At 41.4% G+C, this 26,602-nt stretch overlaps 1 protein-coding gene and 3 non-coding genes across 4 annotated transcripts in view; 3 read left to right on the top strand and 1 right to left on the bottom strand.

The window, feature by feature from the left end:
• The window catches only part of LOC123754620 (putative surface-exposed virulence protein BigA), a 55,206-nt gene that overhangs the window by 17,811 nt on the left and 10,793 nt on the right, over positions 1 to 26,602 (bottom strand). Inside the window, exon 3 of the mRNA XM_069326831.1 lies at positions 20,040 to 20,156. Within this exon, the coding sequence (XP_069182932.1) occupies positions 20,040 to 20,156 (117 nt within the window). The remainder of the gene's footprint in view (positions 1 to 20,039; positions 20,157 to 26,602) is intronic.
• TRNAE-CUC (transfer RNA glutamic acid (anticodon CUC)) lies at positions 5,086 to 5,157 on the top strand. The gene has a single exon. It is a non-coding gene; the product is annotated as a tRNA-Glu (tRNA).
• TRNAE-CUC (transfer RNA glutamic acid (anticodon CUC)) lies at positions 8,150 to 8,221 on the top strand. Its single transcript has one exon. It is a non-coding gene; the product is annotated as a tRNA-Glu (tRNA).
• Positions 15,756 to 15,827, top strand: TRNAE-CUC (transfer RNA glutamic acid (anticodon CUC)). The gene has a single exon. It is a non-coding gene; the product is annotated as a tRNA-Glu (tRNA).

Here is a 26,602-nt window from a genome sequence, read left to right as displayed (position 1 = left end):
AGACTCATGGGTGTTTTTTTGTTGTTAAAAGATTCGCTACCTGGAACAAAGTTCCAAGTAGCACGGGCTATGGTGAGCCCGTAAAGGCATGGGTGTTGGAGGCAGAGTGAGAGAGAGGCATCTGTGACGTGACCACCCGGGGGGGGGGGGTCAGGTCCCAAGGGTAACGTGTAACTAGAACACGTGTAGTCCAACACGTGTAGTCCAACACGTGTAACTAAAATACGTGTAGTCCAACACGTGTAACTAAAATACGTGTAGTCCAACACGTGTAGTCCAACACGTGTAACTAAAATACGTGTAGTCCAACACGTGTAACTAAAATACGTGTAGTCCAACACGTGTAACTAAAATACGTGTAGTCCAACACGTGTAACTAAAATACGTGTAGTCCAACACGTGTAGTCCAACACGTGTAACTAAAATACGTGTAGTCCAACACGTGTAGTCCAACACGTGTAACTAAAATACGTGTAGTCCAACACGTGTAACTAAAATACGTGTAGTCCAACACGTGTAACTAAAATACGTGTAGTCCAACACGTGTAGTCCAACACGTGTAACTAAAATACGTGTAGTCCAACACGTGTAACTAAAATACGTGTAGTCCAACACGCGTAGTCCAACACGTGTAACTAGAACACGTGTAAATGTGCAGCCCAGAGATAGCGTAGTCTAGAGAGAGCGTAGTCAAGAGATATCGTTTAGAGATAGCGTCCAGAGATAGCGTAGCCCAGAGATAGCGTAGTCCAGAGATAGCGTAGTCCAGAGATAGCGTAGTCCAGAGATAGCGTAGTCCAGAGATAACGCAGTCCAGAGATAGCGTAGTCCAGAGATAGCGTAGTCCAGAGATAGCGTAGTCCAGAGATAACGCAGTCCAGAGATAACGCAGTCCAGAGATAGCGTAGTCCAGAGATAACGTAGTCCAGAGTTAGCGCAGTCCAGAGATAGCGCAGTCCAGAAATAGCGTAGTCCAGAAATAGCGTAGTCCAGAGATAACGCAGTCCAGAGATAACGCAGTCCAGAGATAGCGTAGTCCAGAGATAACGTAGTCCAGAGATAGCGTAGTCCAGAGATAGCGTAGTCCAGAGTTAGTGCAGTCCAGAGATAGCGCAGTCCAGAAATAGCGTAGTCCAGAAATAGCGCAGTCCAGAAAAATCCGGAAAATAAAGAGGCCAAAACAAAAGAATAAATTTAAAAAGACTAACGAAAAAGCCTCGAAAAAATACATCATATTTTATAATCCTAACAAAAACTCGGATAAATGTCTGGGCATTAACCCCCCCCCCCACCCTCTAACGTGAGAAGGATACGGGATAAGGCCACTCAAACATTACTTAGGGCATTGGGTAAAACTCCGGTGTTCTGCTGCGGTGTTCTGTTCTAGTGTTCTGTTCTAGTGACCTGTTGTTGTCTGTTCTAGTGACCTGCTGGAGTGTTCTGTTCTAGTGTTCTGTTCTAGTGTTTTGTTCTAGTGCTCTGTTCTAGTGTTCTGTTCTAGTGTCCTGCTCTGGTGTTCTGCTCTGGTGTTCTGCTCTGGTGTTCTATTCTCGTGTTTTGTTCTAGTGTTCTATTCTAGTGTTGTTCTAGTGTTCTGTTCCAGTGTTCTGTTCTAGTGTCCTGCTCTGGTGTCCTGCTCTGGTGTTCTGCTCTGGTGTTCTGCTCTGGTGTTCTGCTGTAGTGTTCTGCTGTAGTGTTCTGCTGTAGTGTTCTGCTGTAGTGTTCTGCTGTAGTGTTCTGCTCTAATGTTCTGTTCTAGTGTCCTGCTTACAGTTCTGATTTAGTTCTACGAGTCTCTGAATTTAATTAAATCAATCAAAATATTTTTTCTCTCTCTAAAACTAAAATTAAACCAACAGATAATACCCAGTTCATATTTTTACGCCAATTTGGTGTTGTAGAGACGAGGACCCAAACATGTTATGGCGGTGACGGCCGCCACACTCCTCTATCTCATCAGTTAGTTCACTCTAAATTAAATAATTTCCCTCATGTACCCCTTTAAGTAATTTTAATTGGACGTATTATTCATGGCGAATTAAGCAAATTTCCTAAATTTCTTTTAAAGAGTTCCGTTGTAATAGCAGATTTTTCAACTAACATATTTTAAGCATTTCAATCTAAGTCTTTTATCATTGGTTCATTCGGTAATGTGTAAGAGAGATTTTAAGTGACAAAAACACTAAAAAAACAGCGTTGGGCATTGGGGCAGCTGATGCCCGAGTGCCCACATATGACGCCAAGCTCATACACCGTATTATCGCCGTTGTGGCAGCTTGAGAGGACGGGCTGACTCGTGAACTGCCCTGGCCACGACTCGTCAATTAAGCACTTAAGCAATCATTTACGAAGCCTGCACATCTTTCCTCAAACTCAGTGTATATGTTTACATTTATTATTCATTTTATGAGCTCCCAATTGCTACCAGTTGTTTATAACAATAATATCCGTATGTTGTAAAGTTTGCAAATTCGTAACCTGTTTAGTAAGTCAGTAGCGCCGGCGCGTAATGCGCATTATGCACTTTTACTGCAGGGTAGAGGGAGGGAATTATCAGGAGGAAAGCGCCAAGCCATTACGACTGTATAGCACTTGGAAGGGGTCAGGATAAGGATTTGGGATGGGACGAGGGGAAGGAATAGTGCCCAACCACTTAGACGGTCGGGGATTGAACGCCGATCTGCATGCAGCGAGACTGTCGCTCTACGGTCCAGCCCAAGTGGCTGGACTAGAGAGTAACACCAGTATTAGCATGAATCGCTGAACAGTTGCATTTTTAACGGAGTAGCAAATATACATAACAAGTTGAAAATCGTCACAATTCCCATGAAGCTCAGTTAAGTAATGGTAAACCCACAAAGACATATATATGTGTTTTTATCCTATAAAGCTCAGTGAAAGTAAATTGATATAGAGAAGAGGCTGTGCTGGACGGCGCCGATTTACTGACGAAAACACAAGTGCCCCGAGTGAGGATCGAACTCACGACCTTAAGGTTATCAGACCGACGCGCTGCCTACTACGCCATCGAAACAACTGATAGGCCTAAATTTGCCAATGCAATTTTTTTTTCACTTTGTATTTTCATGAATTTGGAGCAGCATCTCTCTAGTGGACTCGGCGGAGAATAGAAGCCAGCGGTCTGTCAAAGACATTTTCATTGCATTGTTCAAAGCGATTTTTTATAAGTGGAGTTTGAGCATAAGTAATTTAGCATTTACAGCTGCGAGCAGCCGCGTCCAATAGCCTGGTTGACCAGTCCAGCAACGGGGAGGCCTGGTCATGCCCCGAAATCATCGCAAGGTAACTGAAAGGTAAGGTAAGGTGGGTAGGCGGTTCCATGGGTTTATTCACCTATTAGTTAAAAGGCATCCTCTTTACTTTTCCTGCACTGTGTCTTGTTAAGCTTGGACCTGTTGCCCCTTGTGTGTTACATTACACCTTTTAAAGAAATGGCCTAGATTAATATCCTCGAAATTGTTCAGTATTTTAAAAGTCATGACAAGATGAGGCTTGTCGTGACTTTTATATAACATTGGGTTATAACAATGTATATACATTGTATATACATTTATATAACAGGTTATAACATTGTATTTATTTATCTCTACCTTAACTGTTTAAGGTGTCCGTGGCGGGGGACATGGATGTCCCCCGCCTAATCCGGATGTCCCCGGATTAGGTTCAAATAGGACCCCCAATAGTAATAGTTCTACTCCTAAACACACTTAACCTAATTACAGTGTCTTGAGGGAGGTACTCCCATTTGCTTGCTTCCTGAGGCGTTTCAGCAAGCTCTATTATGAACTGTAGCAGTGATCACACGCCCCTGTATGTCTAACCACCTTGTGAGATGGGGGTTGTTAGTGTCACGAAGCTATTCTCTTGACACAAACCATCTACTCCATCATGTAGTCCAGGGGGAGCTACATCACTGGCCAAGAAATTAAAACAACAAATGTACCACTTAATACTAACAGCTTCGTTGGGTAGTTAAGAAATGTCAAGAGTTTATTACCCAACGGATGAAAAACATATCATGTTATTTGCCCACCTGTGTGGCTAAATTTGTTTAATTCCCCCATATTAAATGCAAATTTAATTAGCGTTTCCAGGTAAATACATCATATAGATCTTGTTTGTGTTAACAAACATCATTTTATTTCCTATCAGTTATCAGTTATTTAATTGACCAGCGCCGTGTGATTTACGCCCACAACCCGGCACTGCGTCAATGTGTTCATGACGCAAGATCTTAATTAAATGATATTATAAATGAACAAACGTGCGCATAAAGTACAGAACATAAACTGTAAGGTTATGTTCTTTGCTCTTGCGCTTTATAACTAACCAAACCTCAGCTTAGATTAGGTCAGTAATAAGGAGAAGCGGTGACGCAGCAGAGCCGAACTTTTTGCAGGTCTTATCAGACTGATGCACGATCAAATCTGACCAGTAATGGACCCAACTGAATGAAAGATTTGGCTATGAAAAAGCTTCGCCACGTCGCCAAGGGACCTGACGAAGCTTTTTCATTCGCCTTTGAATGAATAGTCAAAGAATGACTATTCATTCAGAAGTGTAAGTTAAAGTTTACTTAAGTGATGACGTTGGGTGGTGAATATTTGATCAGGTCTTACACCCTACTCCTTTCAATAGGATATAATCCACAACAATTACCTAACTCCCAGGTACCTATTTATTGCTAAGTAAAGCGAGTAAACAGGTAATAACAGAAGCTGTAAAACAGTGGTCTACGTTCTCGACTCAAGATCAGGGATCCCGGTTACCAGCCCGCGGCGGGACTTGAATGGTTAGGCATATATTTCCTTTTGCCTGATGCTTCTATTCATATTGCAGAAAACAGTTACCCGGGAGTTAGGCAACTGTTGTGTGGGCTGCATTTTAGAAAAGGTCAGTATTTCGACCTATTGAAGAAAGGCATTAGAATGATGCCTAAATACACGTTTCCTGTCCAAAAACAACGTTAATCATCAACTATAATTTAAAAATAATACAGTCACATCATCCTAATAAATACATTTAACGAAGGCCTAGTACGTGCAGTTCTGCAGCTGAAGTATATCCCGTGTTGTCTAGTGGCTAGGATACGCGGCTCTCACCCGCGAGGCCCGGGTTCGATTCCCGGCACGGGAAAATGTTTTCTTACTAAATTCCTTCCTGCAGTCACGGAGCAGATGTTTCGACAGGAGCAATATTGATGAAAGTAACAACGAAGAAACAGTGCAGCATAGCTTGACTATGTTGTGTGATGACGGTGCAGCATAGCTTGACTATGTTGTGTGATGAGGGTGCAACATAGCTTGGGTATGTTGTGTGATGAAGATGCAGCACAGCCTGACTATATTGTGTGATGAAGATGCAGCATAGCCTGACTATATTGTGTGATGAAGATGCAACATAGCCTGACTATATTGTGTCGACAAAAGAAATCTCTGCTTTTTACGAATATATTTTTAATGTTTCCAAGTAGATGCCATAATACTCGAAGCTATTAACTCAATTCAGGTTTTGCACGATCTTCAAATTGGGAAACCTTTGTGAAACAAAGGTGAGCTGAGCTCCAGCAACACGCGAGACCAGCTGAAAGAGAACAGCAAAAATTTGTTCCCAGTGGGCATAAGGAAAACAATATGGGTATACAGTGCTTGTAAGTCAAATAGACACTGAACATAACAAAAATAGTAATGGACTAATTAGACCCCTAGCTCGATCACCGAGACGGCGTGGCGTAAATTTACCCTTACACCTTATGCCGCTGTTCACCTAGCGGTAAATAGATATCCGGGAGTCAGGCAACTATTGCGGGTTGCATCCTGAGGAAGGTCTTCAGTAGTAGATCTCTATTGTGGGGAGGGGGAGGGAGGGAGGGAATTTGATAAGCCTAAAAGGCTTTTTGCCACAGAAAATTGGAAAGCAAATTATCACAATATAAGGGAAAAATCTGGTGGCCAGCGGTGCCAGCGGTGCTTTCATGACGCGAGGAAATAAGTGTTATAACATGTTGATCACTGAGCCAACGTGCGTATTTAAATGTTCATAGAATTGACTTGCATGATAAATGATGAAAGCTAGTTTAGGCTAGGTATGGAAGACTATATTAGGCTAGGTTATATTATGGAAGGTTAGTTTTCGCTAAGGTTATGTTATGATTAGCTATATAGATTTAGGGTAGGCTTGGTTTGTTTAAATTATGGTAAGTTAGGGTAGATTTATTTAGGTTACATTATTATAAATTATAGTTGGTCAGATTAACTAGGTTAGGTTACATCATAGCGAGATGGGTTAGAGTAGATAAGCTAAACTAATTTAACTTGGGTAGTCTAGGGCCTGTGAGATGTTACCTAGATTAGTGTAATCGTCCCACCACCTTCCCCTATCGCCTATATCGTTACTTTTTCCGTCTTCCCCCTCCCTCTCTCCACTACTGTCTTCTCGCCTTCTTAGCTCTTCCCCTGATGTTTCTTCACCTCCTCTCCTAGTTTTCTCAATTCTTCCCCCTTTCCTCCTCTCCCCTGGTTACCCCCATCTCTCTTCACCTTTCTACTCCCCAAGTTGCTGATTTCTCAACTTCCCTCTACCTCTCTCGTCCCCCTCCTTCTCCTGTTCCATAAACATCTCCATCACTCGCCTTTCCCCCCCTTCCCTCCGTCCACTCTGACGGGTCGTGACCTGGCTGAGGACATCATCAGCTGGCTGATCACCCATCCCTAGGGAGCCCAGGTACTCGCCCTAGTATATTGGATCATTCCGTCCTCGTAGCCTCGCTTCTCCTCGATTTGTATTCAAAGTGTTGCTGCTAGGCTTGTGATGGCTTCCTTGCTTTATCCTTTTGAGGTGTTTATTATTGTCTCAATAAAGTTAGTTGAGCTTGATTTTCTTAGATACTTTTTTATAATATAGACGAGAAAAACCCTAATATTTGTTCTGATAATGCTTACTGTTCTGCTTATATTATTTACATAATGTTAATAACATTAAATCCACGTCACTAGGGGTGATGGGTGGTGATGTCGCCTCAGTGTGGCTCAGCACGACCCTGGTGATCTAAGGATAATATACTTCCTGAAACACCTTTGAGACAAAGTAAACATTGGTATCTCCAATGTTAGCCTGTAGATTCATCATTGAAAACTGTGTACTTGTCCGTGATCTGTAAATATTGAGTCTTTCCCTGTCAAAAATTCTACAAGTCACCACGTAACTCTCACGAATGTTGCCCAAGAATTCCTGTCACAGAATTGATTTGAGATAGGATTGAGGTAGTTGCGTTTGGAGCGTCATGCTGTCTTCTAATATGTTGCTCATTACTGAGTGCTACTCGACATTGAGTGTATCGGCACACTCGGTTTATTAAGTCCTAAGTGCACTTCTATAACTTAAGCCAAAGGATGCGAATTTGAGTGCATGAACGTGTGCAAATCTTGAGAACGTGGAACCTCATGCTCACTCATGGAGTGAAAGACCTCGGGAAAGAGCGTGTGAACGCATGCTAAATTATATTTGCGTATGGACCTGTGTACTAGGCTTGAACCAGAGTACGTGAATTCGTATACTAGACTATATTAAACAAAGCGCATGAACGTGTATGTTAACCATATTAAACAACGCGGGTGCTAAACTGTATTATGTACTCTCTTTATTATGCACTAGAATTGGTAGCCGGCGGTCCCCGGGTCTATCTCCTTCCCCTCGCCCCCGTTTTCGCCCGAGTAACTTTTATTTATTAACACATTTAGGTACATCTGCATCCGTGCAGTTACCCTAGACTATATTAAGGAAGAACAGTGTGTGAACTTGATACTTGAGGCTATAAATCCCCTTCACACAGCTACATGATGTTAAAAAATCCCCATCACACAGCTACATGATGTTAAAAATCTCCATCACACAGCTACATGATGTTAAAAAATCTCCATCACACAGCTACATGATGTTAAAAAATCTCCATCACACAGCTACATGATGTTAAAAAATCCCCATCACACGGGACGGTTAGTCATACAATGGCATATGATCAGTAGTTTGCGAGAGTGAGCATGCAAACTCTACGGAAAATATATTCCTTGAAATGATTTCTGACCATGAAAATCACTACAAATGCCGATATTTCTTAACCCTTCCCAACTCCCGTGTTGTCTAGTGGCTAGGATACGCGGCTCTCACCCGCGAGGCCCGGGTTCGATTCCCGGCACGGGAAACCATTTGTTTGGGCGCCTGACAGCTGAGTGGACAGTGATTCGGATTCGTAATCCTGAGGTTCCGGGTTCGATTCCCGGTGGAGGCGGAGACAAATGGGCAAAATGTTTATTTCACCCTGATGCGTCTGTTCGCCTAGCCTGCAGTAAATAGGTACCTGGGAGTTAAACAGCTGGTGCTTCCTGCGGGTGTGTAACAAAAACGAGGCCTGGTCGAGGACCGGGCCGCGGGGACACTAAAAGCCCCGAAATCATCTCAAGATAACCTCAAGATAACTGACCCAGAGTGGCCTATGACTCTCGTATACCCCCCCACCCCCCACCCCATGTTTCAAATTGTAAAGTTGGGCGAAGTTGACCCCAAGCGTCTGGCATCATACTCTGGACAAACATTATATTTTCACGATATAGATATAACAAGTTAGATAGAAGTTAGGGTAATCCCCACGAGCACAATGTTAGCGACTAGCTGTCATACACACAAACCTGGCAAGCATATATTGTTACCCTAAGTTATCATAGCCACAGAAAATAGCTAAAATAACTTAATTTAATAAGAAAATAGTTAACATAACTTAATTTAATAACAAAATAGTTAAAATAACTTAATTTAATAAGAAAATAGTTAAAATAACTTAATTTAATAAGAAAATAGTTAAAATAACTTAATTTCTGTGGAGTACGTGAATCACAGCGCACAATTACACCGATATAAGAGAGAGAGAGAGAGAGAGAGAGAGAGAGAGAGAGAGAGAGAGAGAGAGAGAGAGAGAGAGAGAGAGAGAAAGAGAGAATAAAATGTGGCTTGATAGGACAGCTGAGAGCAATATTCTTGTTGGAACCTCCAGTATTGACAGTCCCCTGACAGCGTGACACATATTCCTCTCCAGTCCCACCTCGCCCATCTTCCCAGCAGCCCGGACGCTCGTAAAGGCCATCCTTCAAGGGCTGTAAACTTTAACTGCAAATCTAGACTGCCAAAAGAGTGCGGAACTGGGAGGTTCTGACTAGGATTTGTGTTGTCAGAGGATACAACGCCTCCTAGGCCTAGATTATTTTGAAAATTTAAATATTTGTATTGCATAAGAAAGGCAGCTGGAATATAACTCACAATTAACGTCATAACATCTCTGACACTACAAAAATATACTCATGATGAAGGCATGACAACAAAAGACGATCTATGTAAGTTGCTTTATGATTGAAAAAACTGCTCAATGCCCTTCGCGGGCCACCTAATGATAAACTAAGTTTACCCTCCTCTAGGACTATGCACGGTCATAATGTGAGCGGTAACAGGAGCATCATTAATGACAAACGGACTATACAGGCAGGAAATTCACGCGTATAAGTTCCGCCCGTACCCTCCCACAGACTAATTAGTAGACAAAAAACTGGTGTTTTTATGAACGAATAAGTCAGTCATAAAAATATACAATCCTGGGGACATTTGAGGATATTTTTATCGTTCTGGAACCGGTTACTTTTGCTAAATACACTTGTGTAGCCTGGCAGGTCCAGATATACACCGGACATTTTTATTATTGGAAGCGGAGTGAGAGAGGCTGCTCCTTCCCTGCCATGGGAAACCGTGCCAGGCTCAGGTAATGCTGTCACTCTCCAGCCACCGGACGCTCGGCCGGGTTTGTACTGTTGCACAATAGCCTGAAAGCTAATTTATCTCACTCGAGTACGATGACTTAATCTTCTCGAGCACACTAGGTAATCCCATGAGTACGGCGGGACAATCTCGTGTGTATGTTAGCTAATCCCTTGGGCGCATTGTTCTTCCGGCCTTAATTAAGATTAATGTAACACACCCGAGTCACCCTGAAGAATAAAAGATTACCTCAATGCGCGATTTGCGTCATAATAAATTTGCTTGTTCATTTTTATCTAAAGAGGATGAACAATCCTTTACATTTAACAACCCTCTCTAGTCTATACACTATTGGTAAAACCCCATGAATGATCTGGACATACAACCTTCTCATTCAGGTTATGCATTTTTTCATACATATCAACATGACATGATGAAGTCAATGACATCATCAAGATAAGTTTGGCTACGGTAACCTGATAACAGTCACAAACGTCCAGACGGAGTCACCCTGTAGCCATGGAGGGTGACAGGTGACAGGACCTGTCTTGGTAGACAGGTCCTGTGGGACTACACCTGTGTGTCTATATTTGGCTGATACCTGTCTACCTCACGGTACAGCTGAGGGAGGCGGGGCGGCCACCTTCAGGGAGACCCAGAAAACTAATATGTACAGGAACCTAGAACGTTGTTACAGGCTCGTGCCAATTGACTCTGAGACTCTGGGCGCTTTGGGTAAATTTGCACCCCGATTAATCTTTGTATGTGCTTCGTCCCCTTTTTCGCCTTTTTCTTTTACGCTTTACCTTTTAATTTATTCTTCCCATTTTCTATAGATCTACTTGTCTTCACCTGATCCCTTACTGGTATAAATCTAACACGCCTCGTTTTCTTTTTCACCATCTGGTCACCACTTGGTCCGGGAGACATCTCCCGTCACGCAGGGTGCAGTCGCGCCTCCACAGATCTCCAGTATCAGCTCTTGATACTGGTAATGGCTCAAAAGGGCCACCACTTACGGGCTATTCATGCCCGTGCCACCTCTTGGGTGGCTTAATCTTCATCAATCAATTTTCTTTTTACGGGCTATTCATGCCCGTGTCACCTCCTGGGTGGCTTAATCTTTATCAATCAATCTATCAATCAATCACGTGTGCCCCAAAGAATGAGGTGATTTGATAAAATACCATGTCTCAGATTACCATCAGAGTGCCGGTGGGATGATGGGGAATTAGTCTCGCCTACCATCATCTTTTGTCCGGTCGTGATGGTCGAGTGGTTAAGGTGTCCTGTACACCAGTTGCAGAGGGCTCCTGGCAGTATGGGTTCGAGTCACTTATGGGGTGTGAGTTTTCAGTTGCATATATGCCTGAGGACCATTCAGGCTTGTTCGCATATTATATATATATATATATATATATATATATATATATATATATATATATATATATATATATATATATATATTATATATATATATATATATATATATATATATATATATATATATATATATAATGTACTTAGTAGCCAGAACGCAGTACTCGGCCTACTATGCAAGACCCGATTAGCCAAGTTAGCCAAGTTTTCCTGCATATATATATTTTTATTTTTGTTTCTTGTGAAATAATAAAGCTATTCATTTCATGATGTACGAGCTATTTTATTTTAATTTGAGTTAAAACTAATGTAGATATATGACCGAACCGAACTAACGCAACAAGATCACATACGTGACAACATCCATCTGATAACAAATGTCAAATCATTAATGCAAACACTCAAACCGGCCGTCGAGTACTTATCAACTGGGTGCCAAGTCATGTGAGAAGGGAAGGGAACTATCAGGAGAAAGCCCCAGGTCATCACGACTATATAGCACTTGGAAGGGATCAGGATAAGGGATGGGACGGGGGCTAAGGAATGGTGCCCAACCACTTGGACGGTCGGGGATTGAACGCCGACCTGCATGAAGCGAGACCGTCGCTCTACCGTCTAGCTCAAGTAGTTGGATAAGTCATGTGGGAATAATAGGAAATGACATTGCAGACGAAGCTGCAAAACTTGCAACTACGCGAAGAAATATAGACATTTATATACCACAGAGTTTATCACAGATTAAAGAAAGTAATTAGAAATACAGCAATGCAAATGATGTACAGTGACCACAACACAGCAGTTGCAACATTGGGATCTGTGGGTTGGTACAAGAATTTAACCAACTACGAACCACTTAGTTTGATGAAAGGGAGCAGTAGAACAACAGAAGTACACTTACATCGCATCAGGCTTGGATACCCATGTGCATGGGAAATAGACTTACATGTTTCGGAAGATGAGAAGAAATGTCAACACTGTGGAGAAATGCCCGCCAGACCACTGGAACATTATCTAACACAGTGCACAGTTACAAACCCAATAACTAACTCAATAATTTATGTTCTTATTATAATATAATAATATTTCAAATAAACCAATTTTATTTTTTTTTAAAAGAAAATCACTCAGCCTATTAGGCAAATCGGGCCTTGCATAGTAGGCCGAGAAGGTACGATATATATATATATATATATACATATATATATATATATATATATATATATATATATATATATATATATATATATATATATATATATATATTAATGACATCATCATTAATTTTACAGGAACTTCTTTTCCACAGCTCATAAAACGGAGGAAAGGGTCCTGAAAGATATTGTTAATAGAAACGTTATCCCTACAGACAAAAATCAGAGGATACAACTGACGATTTACTATAAAACCAGAAAAACGGCCAGCCTACTCATGAGAAACTCTCCAGACACAAAACAGAACGCTTTAAAAGAGACTAACGTCGTCTATGCCTTCATATGCCCACTTGGGGACTGTAAGCTCCAAAAAATCCAGTATATAGGCAAGACAACAACATCTCTTTCTAGGCGTTTAACGATGCATAAGCAACAGGGCTCCATTAAGGAACATATAATCTCTTCCCACAACCAAACCATCGCCAGAGAAATCCTAGTAAACAACACAGAAATCATCGATAGATACAGCGATAGCAGGCGGCTTGACGTTTGCGAGGCACTACACATCAAGAAGTCAACACCAGCAATCAACAGCCAATTATTGCACAACTATATTCTACCCACCTCAAAACTCCGCTCCAATATAGAAGCATCAAGAAATATGGACCAATAGGCTTTCTACAAACACTTCTATTCAATATCCATTGCTTCGTGTTCTGTCTTGTGTTGATGAAATTAATACCCTATTAATACTCTTGTTCTGTCTTGTGTTGATGAAATTAATACCCTATTAATGCCACACTTTGTTCTGTCTTGTGTTAATGCCACATCACCCCTTCCACCTCACTCAAATGTAGATATAAAATCGGATATATATATATATATATATATATATATATATATATATATATATATATATATATATATATATATACATATATATATATATATATATATATATATATATATATATATATATATATATATATATATACATATATATATATATATATATATATATATATATATATATATATATATATATATATATATATATAAATACAGTATATATAAGAATGCTTCCATGTGTAATGAAGCAAATGAAAGCAAGCTGAAGAAGTCTGAATCAACATTAAGAGGATATGACCTAATATATGCTTGGCAATTATAGAACACACACACATACACACACACACGAACACACACATCGAGGGGGGGGGGGGAAGCTGGCTGGCTGGGTGGACAGCGCTCTATGTTCGTGAACCTAGGGACCAGGGTTCGATCCCGGCAGCCGGCGGAAAAACAAATGGGCAGAGTTTCCTTCACCCTGATGCACCTGTTACCTAGCAGTAAATAGGTACCGGGGAGTTAGACAGCTGCTACGGGCAGTTGGGGGAGGGGGGGGGGGTTGAAAAAATAGTAGTTAGTAACAGTTAATTGACAGCTGAGAGGCCGAAAGAGCAGAGCTCAACCCCCGCAAGCACAACTAGGTGAGTACACACACACACACACAAACACACTAAAGTTTTTATGTGAAAATTTCAGTGATATTTGGAGTGTAAATTGCGGGAGAGTGAGTCAGCTTCATTTAAGTTATTACTGCTCTCAGTGGTCCGCGTGAACAAACAAAGGCTCACCCCACGGCTTTAATCTCTTTGCTTTATCTAGAATCTAGAGTCAAGGTTTATAACAAAACTATAATAAATGTATAATGACTCTAGACGGTGTGCCCGGCTGTGGCCGAATCTCTCCCTTCCCCTCTCCCACTCTCATCTCCTGTCCCTAGCACGCCCTCTGTTAGTCCCCGCTCCCATCCTCTCTACCTTCCTTCCCCAACTTTCCCCCTCTCTCCAACTTTCTCCTCTCTCCAACTTTCTCCTCCCTCTACTCCCTTCTCTCTTTTCCTCTCCCTCATTATCCTACTCTCTCTCTTTCAGAAAATGTAGTACTACTACCCACTAAGCAATCACAAAATACAGTAATTCAAATCTCCGATTTCAGACGTTATGAAAATACAGTAGCAGGGTCGGTATAGATGCCGACATTTCTTAAAAGATGGTACTTGGGCTAACCTAGACTAGCCTGTGACACACATATACCTCCATGTGTCATCTTGGAAGTTTGGCGAGGCAAGCTCTAAGCGTCTGGACTCTTATTTCGGACAAACTTTTTATTTTATGGATATAGATTAATACCAACAAGAATCATTAACAGTATTATGAATAATAAGCAACCTCAACAGAAAACTGTATGAGCATCCCGAGATGAGGCTACAGAAAGTCGTCCTCAGCCACATATAATTCAAGGCCCCACAAACCTCTGGAAATTACCACCAAAACAGTGAAAATTACAAACAAAACTTCAGCTCAAGGTATCTCAAGGTACTCTCTGTATCCAAGGAACACCTAGCGTACCATCATCAAATTTAAGAAACAATAGCCAAGAAACAATAGGACGATCACGTTACTCTAAACAGGTAAGAGAACCAGTCACACAAATCACTCCCACGAACGCCAGTTATCTTAACCACCAAGGACACCTTGGATGGGACTGTCGTTCAGAGAGCTGTCAGAAGAGGAGAAACATTAACCTGGTATAATAAATTGTTCACAAATCTGGGACAAAGTTCAATGAACCACTCAATTACTGGATTTTGTTTTGTATAAATCGTTTCCACAGTTATGTTAGTGTGAAAAAAAGAAAAATCATTAATGTAATGACTTATTTGAATTTACAATAAAAAATATATTAAATTAAATATTCTTTTAATGTCTACATGCAGATAACAGTTTGGGAGCCGATTATATCTCGTATGTCTTAGTTGTTTTGGTAGTTTATCATTGCAATTTGTGGTTTCAGCTCTGTAGGACATTTATTTTTAAATGTATTATTTGGAACAATGGAGAAAAATACCTGCTCTGAGTGAGGGTCGAACTTACTACCTTGAGATTATGAGAATCGCGCGCTGCATATTTACATGTGTATATAACACTAACAATTGTGTAACTAGCTTCGAAAGATTGTCGCTTGTTTATCTTACTGAACTCTTGAAGTTCAGTTCCTAAACCCATTATTTGTTTTTGTAACCCTTTCCACCACCGCCCACGGGATGGGTATGGGGTGCATAATTAAGAAAGAACGTGAGAAATTGCCTACTGCGCCATCGAGGTTTACAACTTATGTATATGGAATTAATTTAAACAAAAGTAATATATATTATTTTGTAACAGCGCCCTGCGATTAATTACAAATGTTGAGTCAACGTAATTGTAATTATTTATTAACTATACCTAAAAATCCCTGACGGAAAAGACATTGCAGGTCACAACCTAAACTGAAACCAAGGCTGAAGACTTTCACAATCAGATTAAATTTGGTACTTTATTTACGGCTTTGATGATTGTATCCCGTGTTGTCTAGTGGCTAGGATACGCGGCTCTCACCCGCGAGGCCCGGGTTCGATTCCCGGCACGGGAAAGTGTTTTAGTGCACTGTACAGTGCACCTTGCACTGTACAGTGCACCTTGCACTGTACAGTGCACCTTGCACTGTACCCATTTATTATATTTAGGGAATATCTCCCTAATATCTTCAGAATAATTTTTGTTCGATGCAAAGGAAGGCATATGTCTAACAGATGTTGTCACAGCTCGAATAAGACTTGGCTACAAGTATCTCTGGCAGTTCGGCTTGTATAGGGATCTAGATGAAGTAAAGTGTAAAGTGTGTGGACAAATGTTTCATGCCCGAAACGCTTTGCGTAATAGTGGCTTTAGGCATTGTATGTTCTAGCTCTACCTATAAGTCAACCAATCTTTGTAAAAATTTCTTGTATGTATGTACCTTACCTAAATAAACATTTATTATTTATTTTATTTAAAGACAGGGACACACACTCGAACATTATATCTTGGATTTTAGTAAAATTTAGCCATTTAGAGATAAATCTAAACTCGCGTTGTATGAAATGGCAACCTATCTTATTACTTAGGGTAAAATAGCTGAAATCCTTGCACTGTACCCATATTTCGCTCCCAGTAAATAAACGACATATGAGATTAAGAAACAAATAGTGTAATTGTGAAGACTAATAATAAAGAGTAGCTCCCCTACGACTCTGTAATATCTCCATTGCTCAAACAATTATGTATTAGCGATAAGACCTACCATTAATGTATAATGACTTACTGTAAATATATAGCTCTTGAAATAGAACATTCTCTGTAACTAGCTGACATTGTAATTATAAGGTGTGAAGGGTAGATGAAATTATTTATGTAATAATCAAAGTCGAGGTGTAATAAAGACCTTTTGTGCCCTCTGTAATGCTGTTTTGCGCTACCGCTCACAGGATGACTATGGGGTGCACAATAAACTAGCCGCCTTTGGCTAGTTTTTTGTGCACTCAATACTCATCCAATACTCCATCGTATTGTAGTTGGATGATGTGGGTTTTTTTCTGGGGGGGATATTTTGCTCTTTTGAGTCGCTTGCATAGTGTAACCATGTGGCTTTCGGCGGCAACAATAAAAAATCAAATGCCCTTGAAATTTCAACTCAAGACCCGAACTCAAGGCCTAGAGCTTGTAGGCCTACAGCCCTGGCACGACTCTTCAACTACGGCCTTTCCTCAACAGCCTATTGTTCCGTCTGTACCCACTTCCCGCTCTCACTTTACTTGTATAATTGATTGATTGAACGATTGAACAGTACCTGTGCTGTTGTTACTCTAGATCCCACTAACCCCAAAAATGTTGATAAATGACTTAAAAAATTTGAAGTAAGTAAAGTTACGTGTAAAGTTTATGAACACAAAACTGATATTTTAACAAATTAAAAAGTGTTTAAGTAAATGTCACTAGGTAACAGCTAAGTAACAAATACAAGTTACTTAGCTTAAGTATCATTTAGGGGTCCATTATCAGAACCAAATATGTTCTGATATCGCCCACAGCATCAGTATATGGCTCTGTAATTCAGTTAATCTAAAACAAGAACATCATATCCTGTAAATCTGTTTATTGCTCTAATTCTAGTCACGATTCTCTACACTGAGCTATCGAAGTTGTTTTATTTTGTAAATGGGTAAAAAAAGCAATTGTCGTTAATATGTTCGCCACTTGATGTGGGAGTGAGAACGGGCGGTGAGGAGAGATATGAGAAAGTTTTGGAGACCTTTGAAGTCATGTGCAATGAAAATCTTGGTTTCCTTTAAATTATTTTAAACTGAAGAAAATTATTATTTTCTAACAATCAGCCAAAGATTTAGCTTTTAGAAAATTATACTTTTTTTGAGTTTCGATAATTTTATACAAATCCTATTAATTTCCCATATTTGTAAGATTGTCGGGTCAGCTAAAAATATCTTTATTGTCATTTGTTGACAAAAGTCACCAGTCTGTTTTGTTTGGTGTACCACTGTTAAGATCACTACGCCAACATGTTTGGTGTACCACTGTTAAGATCACTACGCCAACATGTTTGGTGTACCACTGTTAAGATCACTACGCCAACATGTTTGGTGTACCACTGTTAAGATCACTACGCCAACATGTTTGGTGTACCACTGTTAAGATCACTACGCCAACATGTTTGGTGTACCACTGTTAAGATCACTACGCCAACATGTTTGGTGTACCACTGTTAAGATCACTACGCCAACATGTTTGGTGTACCACTGTTAAGATCACTACGCCAACATGTTTGGTGTACCACTGTTAAGATCACTACGCCAACATGTTTGGTGTACCACTGTTAAGATCACTACGCCAACATGTTTGGTGTACCACTGTTAAGATCACTACGCCAACATGTTTGGTGTACCACTGTTAAGATCACTACGCCAACATGTTTGGTGTACCACTGTTAAGATCACTACGCCAACATGTTTGGTGTACCACTGTTAAGATCACTACGCCAACATGTTTGGTGTACCACTGTTAAGATCACTACCCCCCACATGTTTGGTGTACCACTGTTAAGATCACTACGCCAACATGTTTGGTGTACCACTGTTAAGATCACTACCCCCCACATGTTTGGTGTACCACTGTTAAGATCACTACCCCCCACATGTTTGGTGTACCACTGTTAAGATCACTACGCCAACATGTTTGGTGTACCACTGTTAAGATCACTACGCCAACATGTTTGGTGTACCACTGTTAAGATCACTACGCCAACATGTTTGGTGTACCACTGTTAAGATCACTACGCCAACATGTTTGGTGTACCACTGTTAAGATCACTACGCCAACATGTTTGGTGTACCACTGTTAAGATCACTACGCCAACATGTTTGGTGTACCACTGTTAAGATCACTACGCCAACATGTTTGGTGTACCACTGTTAAGATCACTACGCCAACATGTTTGGTGTACCACTGTTAAGATCACTACGCCAACATGTTTGGTGTACCACTGTTAAGATCACTACGCCAACATGTTTGGTGTACCACTGTTAAGATCACTACCCCCCACATGTTTGGTGTACCACTGTTAAGATCACTACGCCAACATGTTTGGTGTACCACTGTTAAGATCACTACCCCCCACATGTTTGGTGTACCACTGTTAAGATCACTACCCCCCACATGTTTGGTGTACCACTGTTAAGATCACTACGCCAACATGTTTGGTGTACCACTGTTAAGATCACTACCCCCCACATGTTTGGTGTACCACTGTTAAGATCACTACGCCAACATGTTTGGTGTACCACTGTTAAGATCACTACGCCAACATGTTTGGTGTACCACTGTTAAGATCACTACCCCCCACATGTTTGGTGTACCACTGTTAAGATCACTACGCCAACATGTTTGGTGTACCACTGTTAAGATCACTACCCCCCACATGTTTGGTGTACCACTGTCAAGATCACTACGCCAACATGTTTGGTGTACCACTGTTAAGATCACTACGCCAACATGTTTGGTGTACCACTGTTAAGATCACTACGCCAACATGTTTGGTGTACCACTGTTAAGATCACTACCCCCCACATGTTTGGTGTACCACTGTTAAGATCACTACGCCAACATGTTTGGTGTACCACTGTTAAGATCACTACCCCCCACATGTTTGGTGTACCACTGTTAAGATCACTACCCCCCACATGTTTGGTGTACCACTGTTAAGATCACTACGCCAACATGTTTGGTGTACCACTGTTAAGATCACTACCCCCCACATGTTTGGTGTACCACTGTTAAGATCACTACGCCAACATGTTTGGTGTACCACTGTTAAGATCACTACGCCAACATGTTTGGTGTACCACTGTTAAGATCACTACCCCCCACATGTTTGGTGTACCACTGTTAAGATCACTACGCCAACATGTTTGGTGTACCACTGTTAAGATCACTACGCCAACATGTTTGGTGTACCACTGTTAAGATCACTACGCCCACATGTAAGACTCGAGGTCTCGCTTGCCTAGTGAGATTCGGTCCGTGCGGTTTAACATCATGTTACTTGCCAGACCCAACAGTGCTACTGATCAAGACACGCACATCATCCACCAGACCCAAAAGTGCTTAACTGGAAAGGAGGGTGGAATTTTCACTCCTTTTTTACCTTTTTTCTGTTTCCAGAAAAAGGGTCAACAATATTCAGCGCGTTAGGGATTTACCAGCGAGAAGAAACACAATAAAAAGATTCAATTTAATTACAATGAAAACTAACACAGCAGAACATTAACAAAGATATTGGTTCATATAAGTGTATATCCATCTGTCTTGATGAGAACACTGATGTTACATCGTTAGCTAGACTAGCAATTGTTGCTCCATTTTCGTGGAGCTGAAATATACCATGAACTCATTAACTTACTGTTGACAACGGCACTTTTAAGTCTTTGCCAAACCAAGAAAACACGTGATATCTTGTAATTCACGATAAAACAAACATACAGAGCCTTTAAATGCAATTTTCTATTATTATCCATTCACATGCAGAAAATTTTTTTTTATTAAGATTTACGCAGTTCATGATATTTGAACAAATACAAGATTCATAGGGTATACATTGATTGTAACATGAGTTAACTGAATTTGAAAATATTACAGTAGATTGATTACAAAATTTTTTAGGTGCAACTATAATCGATTTGCAAAGCAGCCCAGTTTAGACACAAAATTTTGTCGATATAAGCTCTGAACTAGAAAATACTTTAAGAGATAGGTTAGTGACTGGATTAGCTCGGAAAATAAAGTTCTGAAATATTGCAATTCCATTACTAAAACATTTAAATGTCTGAAAATATCGCAATGGCAGAATTGTTTAATTTTCATCAACATATTTATGCGAGTTATTAATTTTAGTGATGGACTTCATGAAGTACAGTATAACTACAAAGTTGATTTTGTGATGAAACTATTGTTGTGTGCATCAGACCCAAACACAAGCCTGATATAATATTGGTGCAGCGGCAAAAGTCTTATTTAGTTAAATATATTAATTTACTGTCAAGAAATTTTTTAAGGCATTTTGTTCTCCGCGGCACGCGAGAAAAATGATTAAAATTGTCTCAAACTTGAGCCTTAAGACGAAACCTCGAAACAAGCCAATTTTCTCTCGACTGGTTTACTATTCCTCCCTAAAGTGTCTCCGTCGACCAACGTCTCAGTACTGGCAACTTCCGCCTTACACCCTCACCTGTTACCTCACCCTCAAAGACCTTACCCAGATACACCCTAACCTACACTTTCACTGATCATTCCGCAACTTTTCTAATTAATTACCTTTTACTAGGTAGTTCTCCGTCTACAAATAAACTTTGTTATCCGACTGACACTTTCCTTAACTTGTGAATCATAATTTCCTAACTGGGCATCATAATGTAGCAATAACGGGGTTAATTTAAATAACTTTGTCCGTAAAGCACAATGAGTCTATTAAACAAGAGTTCCAAGGGCTGTTATTATACGCAAGTGTCCAACCTGTTTGTACGCACAACTTTCCCTAATATTGCACGCTCGGAAATTATGAACACCTCACGCAGCCTGGATTTGCTTGACCTCTAAAATTTAGCTTTGATAACAGAAAGATATACTAACTTACCTCAAAATGTGCAGATTTATGTCCCTCGAAAAAACGGAGGTGCCGAAATGTATGGCACTTTGCCATAGCAGTAAAGGGATGTCCCCAACTGGTATTTCCTGCAAAACACTATACTCTTCCGAGTCAACATTTAGTCACGTACCGAATTAGCGGCGTTTCTTGCCCTTGTTTCTTGCTTATTTCTTACTGACAGACAAGGAGCAATTCATTCAAGAACCCGTGCCCATTATAACATATAACGTCCAGTGCCTATATTCACTGTGAAGTTTTTTTTTTAGCAAGACTTTAAATGTTTTTATCACACTCGTCACTACTCGTCCTACTCGTCACACCATCACTAACTCGTCCTCAAGCTTTGCTCGACCATGTAGCGGCCGGTCCCACAGATGCGTTCATAAATTTTAACGTACTATGTATTTAATATATTGGTTTTCCAATATATAAATACAAATTATTATATATTATAATTTTGTGACGCGTTAACTGTAGATTAGGTAAGGTTAAATGATTGGGTTCTAACTGGCAATTATTTGTATTTACAGTACATGGGTGAAGCGTTTAGTGAGGTCCGATTCGAGCAGAAAGCAAGTACGGAGCACTGTTCAAGAATTCATTTCATCGACTGTCATGTGTCGATTCATTTCAGGCCCTGCCTCATCAACCAGCCCGTTCTCCAAACAAAAACCCAAAAGTGATTCCATGCACCCGGCAAACCCCCTGTTTATGAATGAAAAACAGTTTACACACGACTCGCAACTGATGACGTTTTAACACTTCCGGAACAAGTGCTTCACTGACGAATTTTGTTCAAACCACAACGCCGTAAGTGCTTCACTCACGTACTACAAATACAAATAATCGCCAAAAAACCTTAACGACTCCTGGTTCAACCTTGATGACAAGCGGACGTCTGGACACCTGCTCCGCCTGGGGGGCCACCGGATAACATTCTATTTCGCGATTTTGGGTTTTGATACTGCTGTTTGGCGTGTCTATTCAAAGGTCGGGATGGTTACGACGCCTGGCACACATATCGCCTTGGGTCACCGGATAGTTGATAGATTTTGAATGTTTTCTAGCTGGTTCTTGGAGCGATGTGACGGTGCAACCTGTCCTCTTACAGAGAACGTCGCATTTCGATCGTTGTTGCTGTTGTTTAAGATTCAGCTCCTCTGAACAAAAAGTTCCAAGTTGCTCGGGCTACAGTGAACCCGTAGTTGACTTACCTGGCACAGGAGCGGGGATGTAACTGATGGATTTCGATCGTATGCGTTACATAAGACCAAAGATTGTCGTATTAGACAATGGAAGCGGCTCGGGAAAGTGACGTACTGTTCCGTTTTCTGGTTGTGGTCCTCTTGTAGGTTAGGAGAGGACACTTTAAATTGACCGTTTTCTTGACGATGGGAAACCTTAGGAGGACGGGCTGGACGGTCTCCGGCGCCGGCTTGGCCGAGAGGAGCCGGGAGTTGGCAGGTTTTGGTGGCCTTCTAGTGTGCTCTCAGCCCTGGTGGGCGGCTGGCTTCTGCTCTTTCTGAGGGTGCTGGATGGCTCTTACGTTTTAGCTGGGGGCCGAGCTTTTAGTTTTGCTACCCCGGTGTTTTCTGTGTGGAGCGGGGCCGGTGCTGGCCACCCTGAGGGACTCCTGGGGCTCACCAATCATCTGCTCATCCTTGTGTTTATTTGCCGCAATGCACATTAGTTTCCGTCTATAGGAGACATTCATTTTGCTATTAGGCTTCGCGATTACCCCTTCACAGATACGCCGGGGCGCATCCAGTCGCCCCAAATCAGCAAAAAAAAAACAACCAATAATCGCCATCAGAACCTAAAGACCTAACCTAACCATTGCCTAACAATAAACAAAAAACATTAGTATATCCTCCTCGTTTCCCTTCACACACATCCTCCCCCCACACATCTACATTAGCCCCCCCCCACACACACACCATCTACATTCCCCCCACGCCTTTTCCATCTTCCCCACACATACCCTTCCCATCACCCTCCCCCACACCCCCCACCCCAAGCTTCACCTAGAGGCACACCGGCTCCATCTTTCCCCACATACACACCCCATCTCTACGACCCGCCCACGTTGGGAACCTTCCCATCAACAACTTCCGTGCAAAGTTGGGCGAGGCTAGTCCCAAGCGTCTGGCTACCAACCTCAGATAGACATACATAAATTCTATACTGCTGATGTTGATAAATAATTCCCCCCCCCCCCCACCACCACGATAGAGACAACAAGCACTTGGGCGGGACGGTAGAGCGACGGTCCAGGGGGGGGGGTAGAAATAGCCTAAGCTACTCTATCCCTTTGAGATGTATTTCTTTCTTATCTCAATAAACATACTTGAACTTGAGCGACGGTCTCGCTTTTTGCAGGTCGGCGTTCAATCCCCGACCGTCCAATTGGTTGGGCACCGTTCCTTTCCTTTCCCCGTCCCATCTCAAATCCTTATCCTGACTCCCTTCTCGGTGCTATATAGTCGTAATGGCTTGGCACTTTCCCTTGATAATTCCCTTCCCTTCTCTTCCCATAGAGCCAAATTTGGGCCCACATCAACTCACATCCCCCCAACCCTTCAGAGATAAATTTGAGCCCATTTCAACTCCCCCCATTCCCCTTAGAGACAAGTTTGGGCCCATATCCCGCTGCCACTCCCCTTGAAGACAAGTCTGGGCCCACATCAACCCCCCCTCCAACCCCTTAGAGACAGGTCTGGACCCATAGTGCTCATCGAGGACTCGGGGAAATAATTAAAGTCGGAGAAAATCAATGGATTATTAATCCCCGAGATTCGAAACTTCTCATTTTGCTCCTGAGTGGCAGAGCTGAGGAGGGAAGGGCTGGGGACATGAACACTGGGAAGGGACGGGAGGGCTGGGTAGATGAACATTTTGGTGGGGGGGACTGGGGAGATGAACACTGGACAGGGGGGGGGGGCTGGGAAGGTGGAACAATAGGGAGGGGAGGGCTAGGGAAATAAACACTTGGGAGGGGAGGGTGAGGGAGATGAATACTGAGGGGAGGGGAAATCTGGGGGGAGATGAACACTGTAAAGGGGGTGAACAGGGGAGATGAACAGTGTAAAGGGGGTGAACAGGGGAGATGAACACTGTAAAGGGGGTGAACAGGGGAGATGAACACTGTAAAGGGGGTGAACAGGGGAGGTGAACAATTATTTAATTAATTTTGTAGAATATTTTACCTGGTGCTTCGTGACGAGAAATTTCACTAATTTTCTGCTTGGGCTGAGGGGGTTTTCTCGACTTAGAGATCAGTCTGATAGTGGCATTGTTGAATTATGTGGGGATGAATCCGGATGCAAGTGCTGTATTCATTATTAGTGTATAATGATGAATTGCAGTCACTGGGGAGGTTAGTAAATAACAATTTATTTCGCTAATGCCAGAGACTTTTTTTTGTTAAAACATATGTTCTTTACCTGAGCGATGACTATGTTGTTCATAAGGTGGTTCTCATTGTGAGTGTTGTTAAGGTCTATTGTTTGGTTGAAAGTAATGTTGCGGCTCTTTTTATAGATTAGATTTTTAATTTATCTTTCTTTGTTGGGACAAAAGTTGACGATTTTCCTGAAGGTTAATTTAGAATATTTTTCCAGTACTTCCTCAATTTACTGTATGTTCTTGTTGTCTGTCTTCGTAAAGTTTGTTTCCTGAGGCGTCTTTGATGTTAGGCGTTTCCTCGGATGAAGCTCATATCAGATTTTTTTATTACTTTTTTCCAAACTTTCTTGGGTTTTTATGATCCGTCTCTATTTGGTTTATTTGATCATCTCTTATTTTTGGTTGCCGCTCCAAGCAACAGCCTGGTGGACCAAATTCTCACAAGTCGAGCCTGGCCTCGAGCCGGGCTTGGAGAGTAGAAGAACTCCCAGAACCCCATCAACCAGGTATCAACCAGGTATCAACCAGGTATATTTTTGGTGTAATTTGTTTCGCATAAACTCCCCCTTTGTAGTCTTTTGCGCTCGCCAATCTATCCGTTGTGTATTACAAGTTGTAGGAGGTTGTCATATGTGAGTTGTAGTGCTGTGATGCAACAGTGTGTGTGTGTGGGGGCTTCATGTGATGAGCAACGGGAATATGTTTTTCATGCATTTTTCTATGGTAGTTTTCGATTTATCTATTTCGGTATTTATGCTCGCGGTTTCCTTGCCTCTAAAGTCCGTGACATTGAATTCCTCTGCGGTGCTTTTGAATGCCTCCCAATTAGTGTTTGTATATTGGAGTATTGGATGTGAGGGTTTCTTTATTGGGTTCGGTGATAGTCATCATTATTGGTAGATGGTCTCTTCTGCTCGCTGGTGTTCTTTCTATGCGGGTGTTCAGGATGTGATGGTTATTTGACAGCAATATATCTCGTCTGCCTCTGTCACTTTAGACTATTTAGAAAGTCTAAATTGAAATAGTCTAAATTGACTATTTAGAAATAGTCTAAAGTAATTAGTTGATGTGTTAAATTTGTGTATCTTATCATATAACGTTTTGCCTTTCTTGCCTGGTTGTTTCTCACATGTCCCAAGGCTCTGTGTTTTGCATTCAGATCTCATGGGAAATAGGCAGGTTTTCTTCTTCTGCTAAGTTTCATGATATCGGTCATGGGGAGGTAAGATCGTCTTCGTGGTCGGGAGCACATTCCAATAAAATTTGTACCATTAATCGTTTGGAGTTCAATAGTCAGGAAGTTAGTTATCCTTGGAAATTTTCTAGTGTTTTGTGTGTCGAGAATTTCTCCTGACAGCAATTGCTGTTCTGACGTTGGCCTGGTCAGCTCTGTTGACCTGATAAGTTTAGTATATGAATGTCCTTATCTTTCCTGCTTTCTTTTTTCCCGGCTGATTATTATGAGAGGATATATGTTGATAAATAAGATGTGAGCTCCATTGCTCTGCGAGGAGTCCAGCTTAGAACATTGTATTGCGTTACTTTTAGTGACAGGACGCCTTTGTTGAAACTCATAAGTTTGTTCTACCTTGTGGAGTTAGTTGGTTCGTTATGTATATATCCACTGCGCATTTTTTATAAATTTGCTGCTGCTTAGCTGATGGATGATTTGAAGACTCAAGCTTAACTGTGATTGTAAACCTCACCCATTGGGCTCCTGGGATGATTGTACTAGATATGTATTTGTTTGTATTTTGTACGTTCTTGAA

This window comes from Procambarus clarkii, chromosome 18, assembly GCF_040958095.1.
Source record: "Procambarus clarkii isolate CNS0578487 chromosome 18, FALCON_Pclarkii_2.0, whole genome shotgun sequence".
NCBI lineage: Eukaryota > Metazoa > Arthropoda > Malacostraca > Decapoda > Cambaridae > Procambarus > Procambarus clarkii.
The sequence above is the reverse complement of the archived record's forward strand: the minus strand, read 5'-3'. Positions and strand labels throughout refer to the sequence as shown.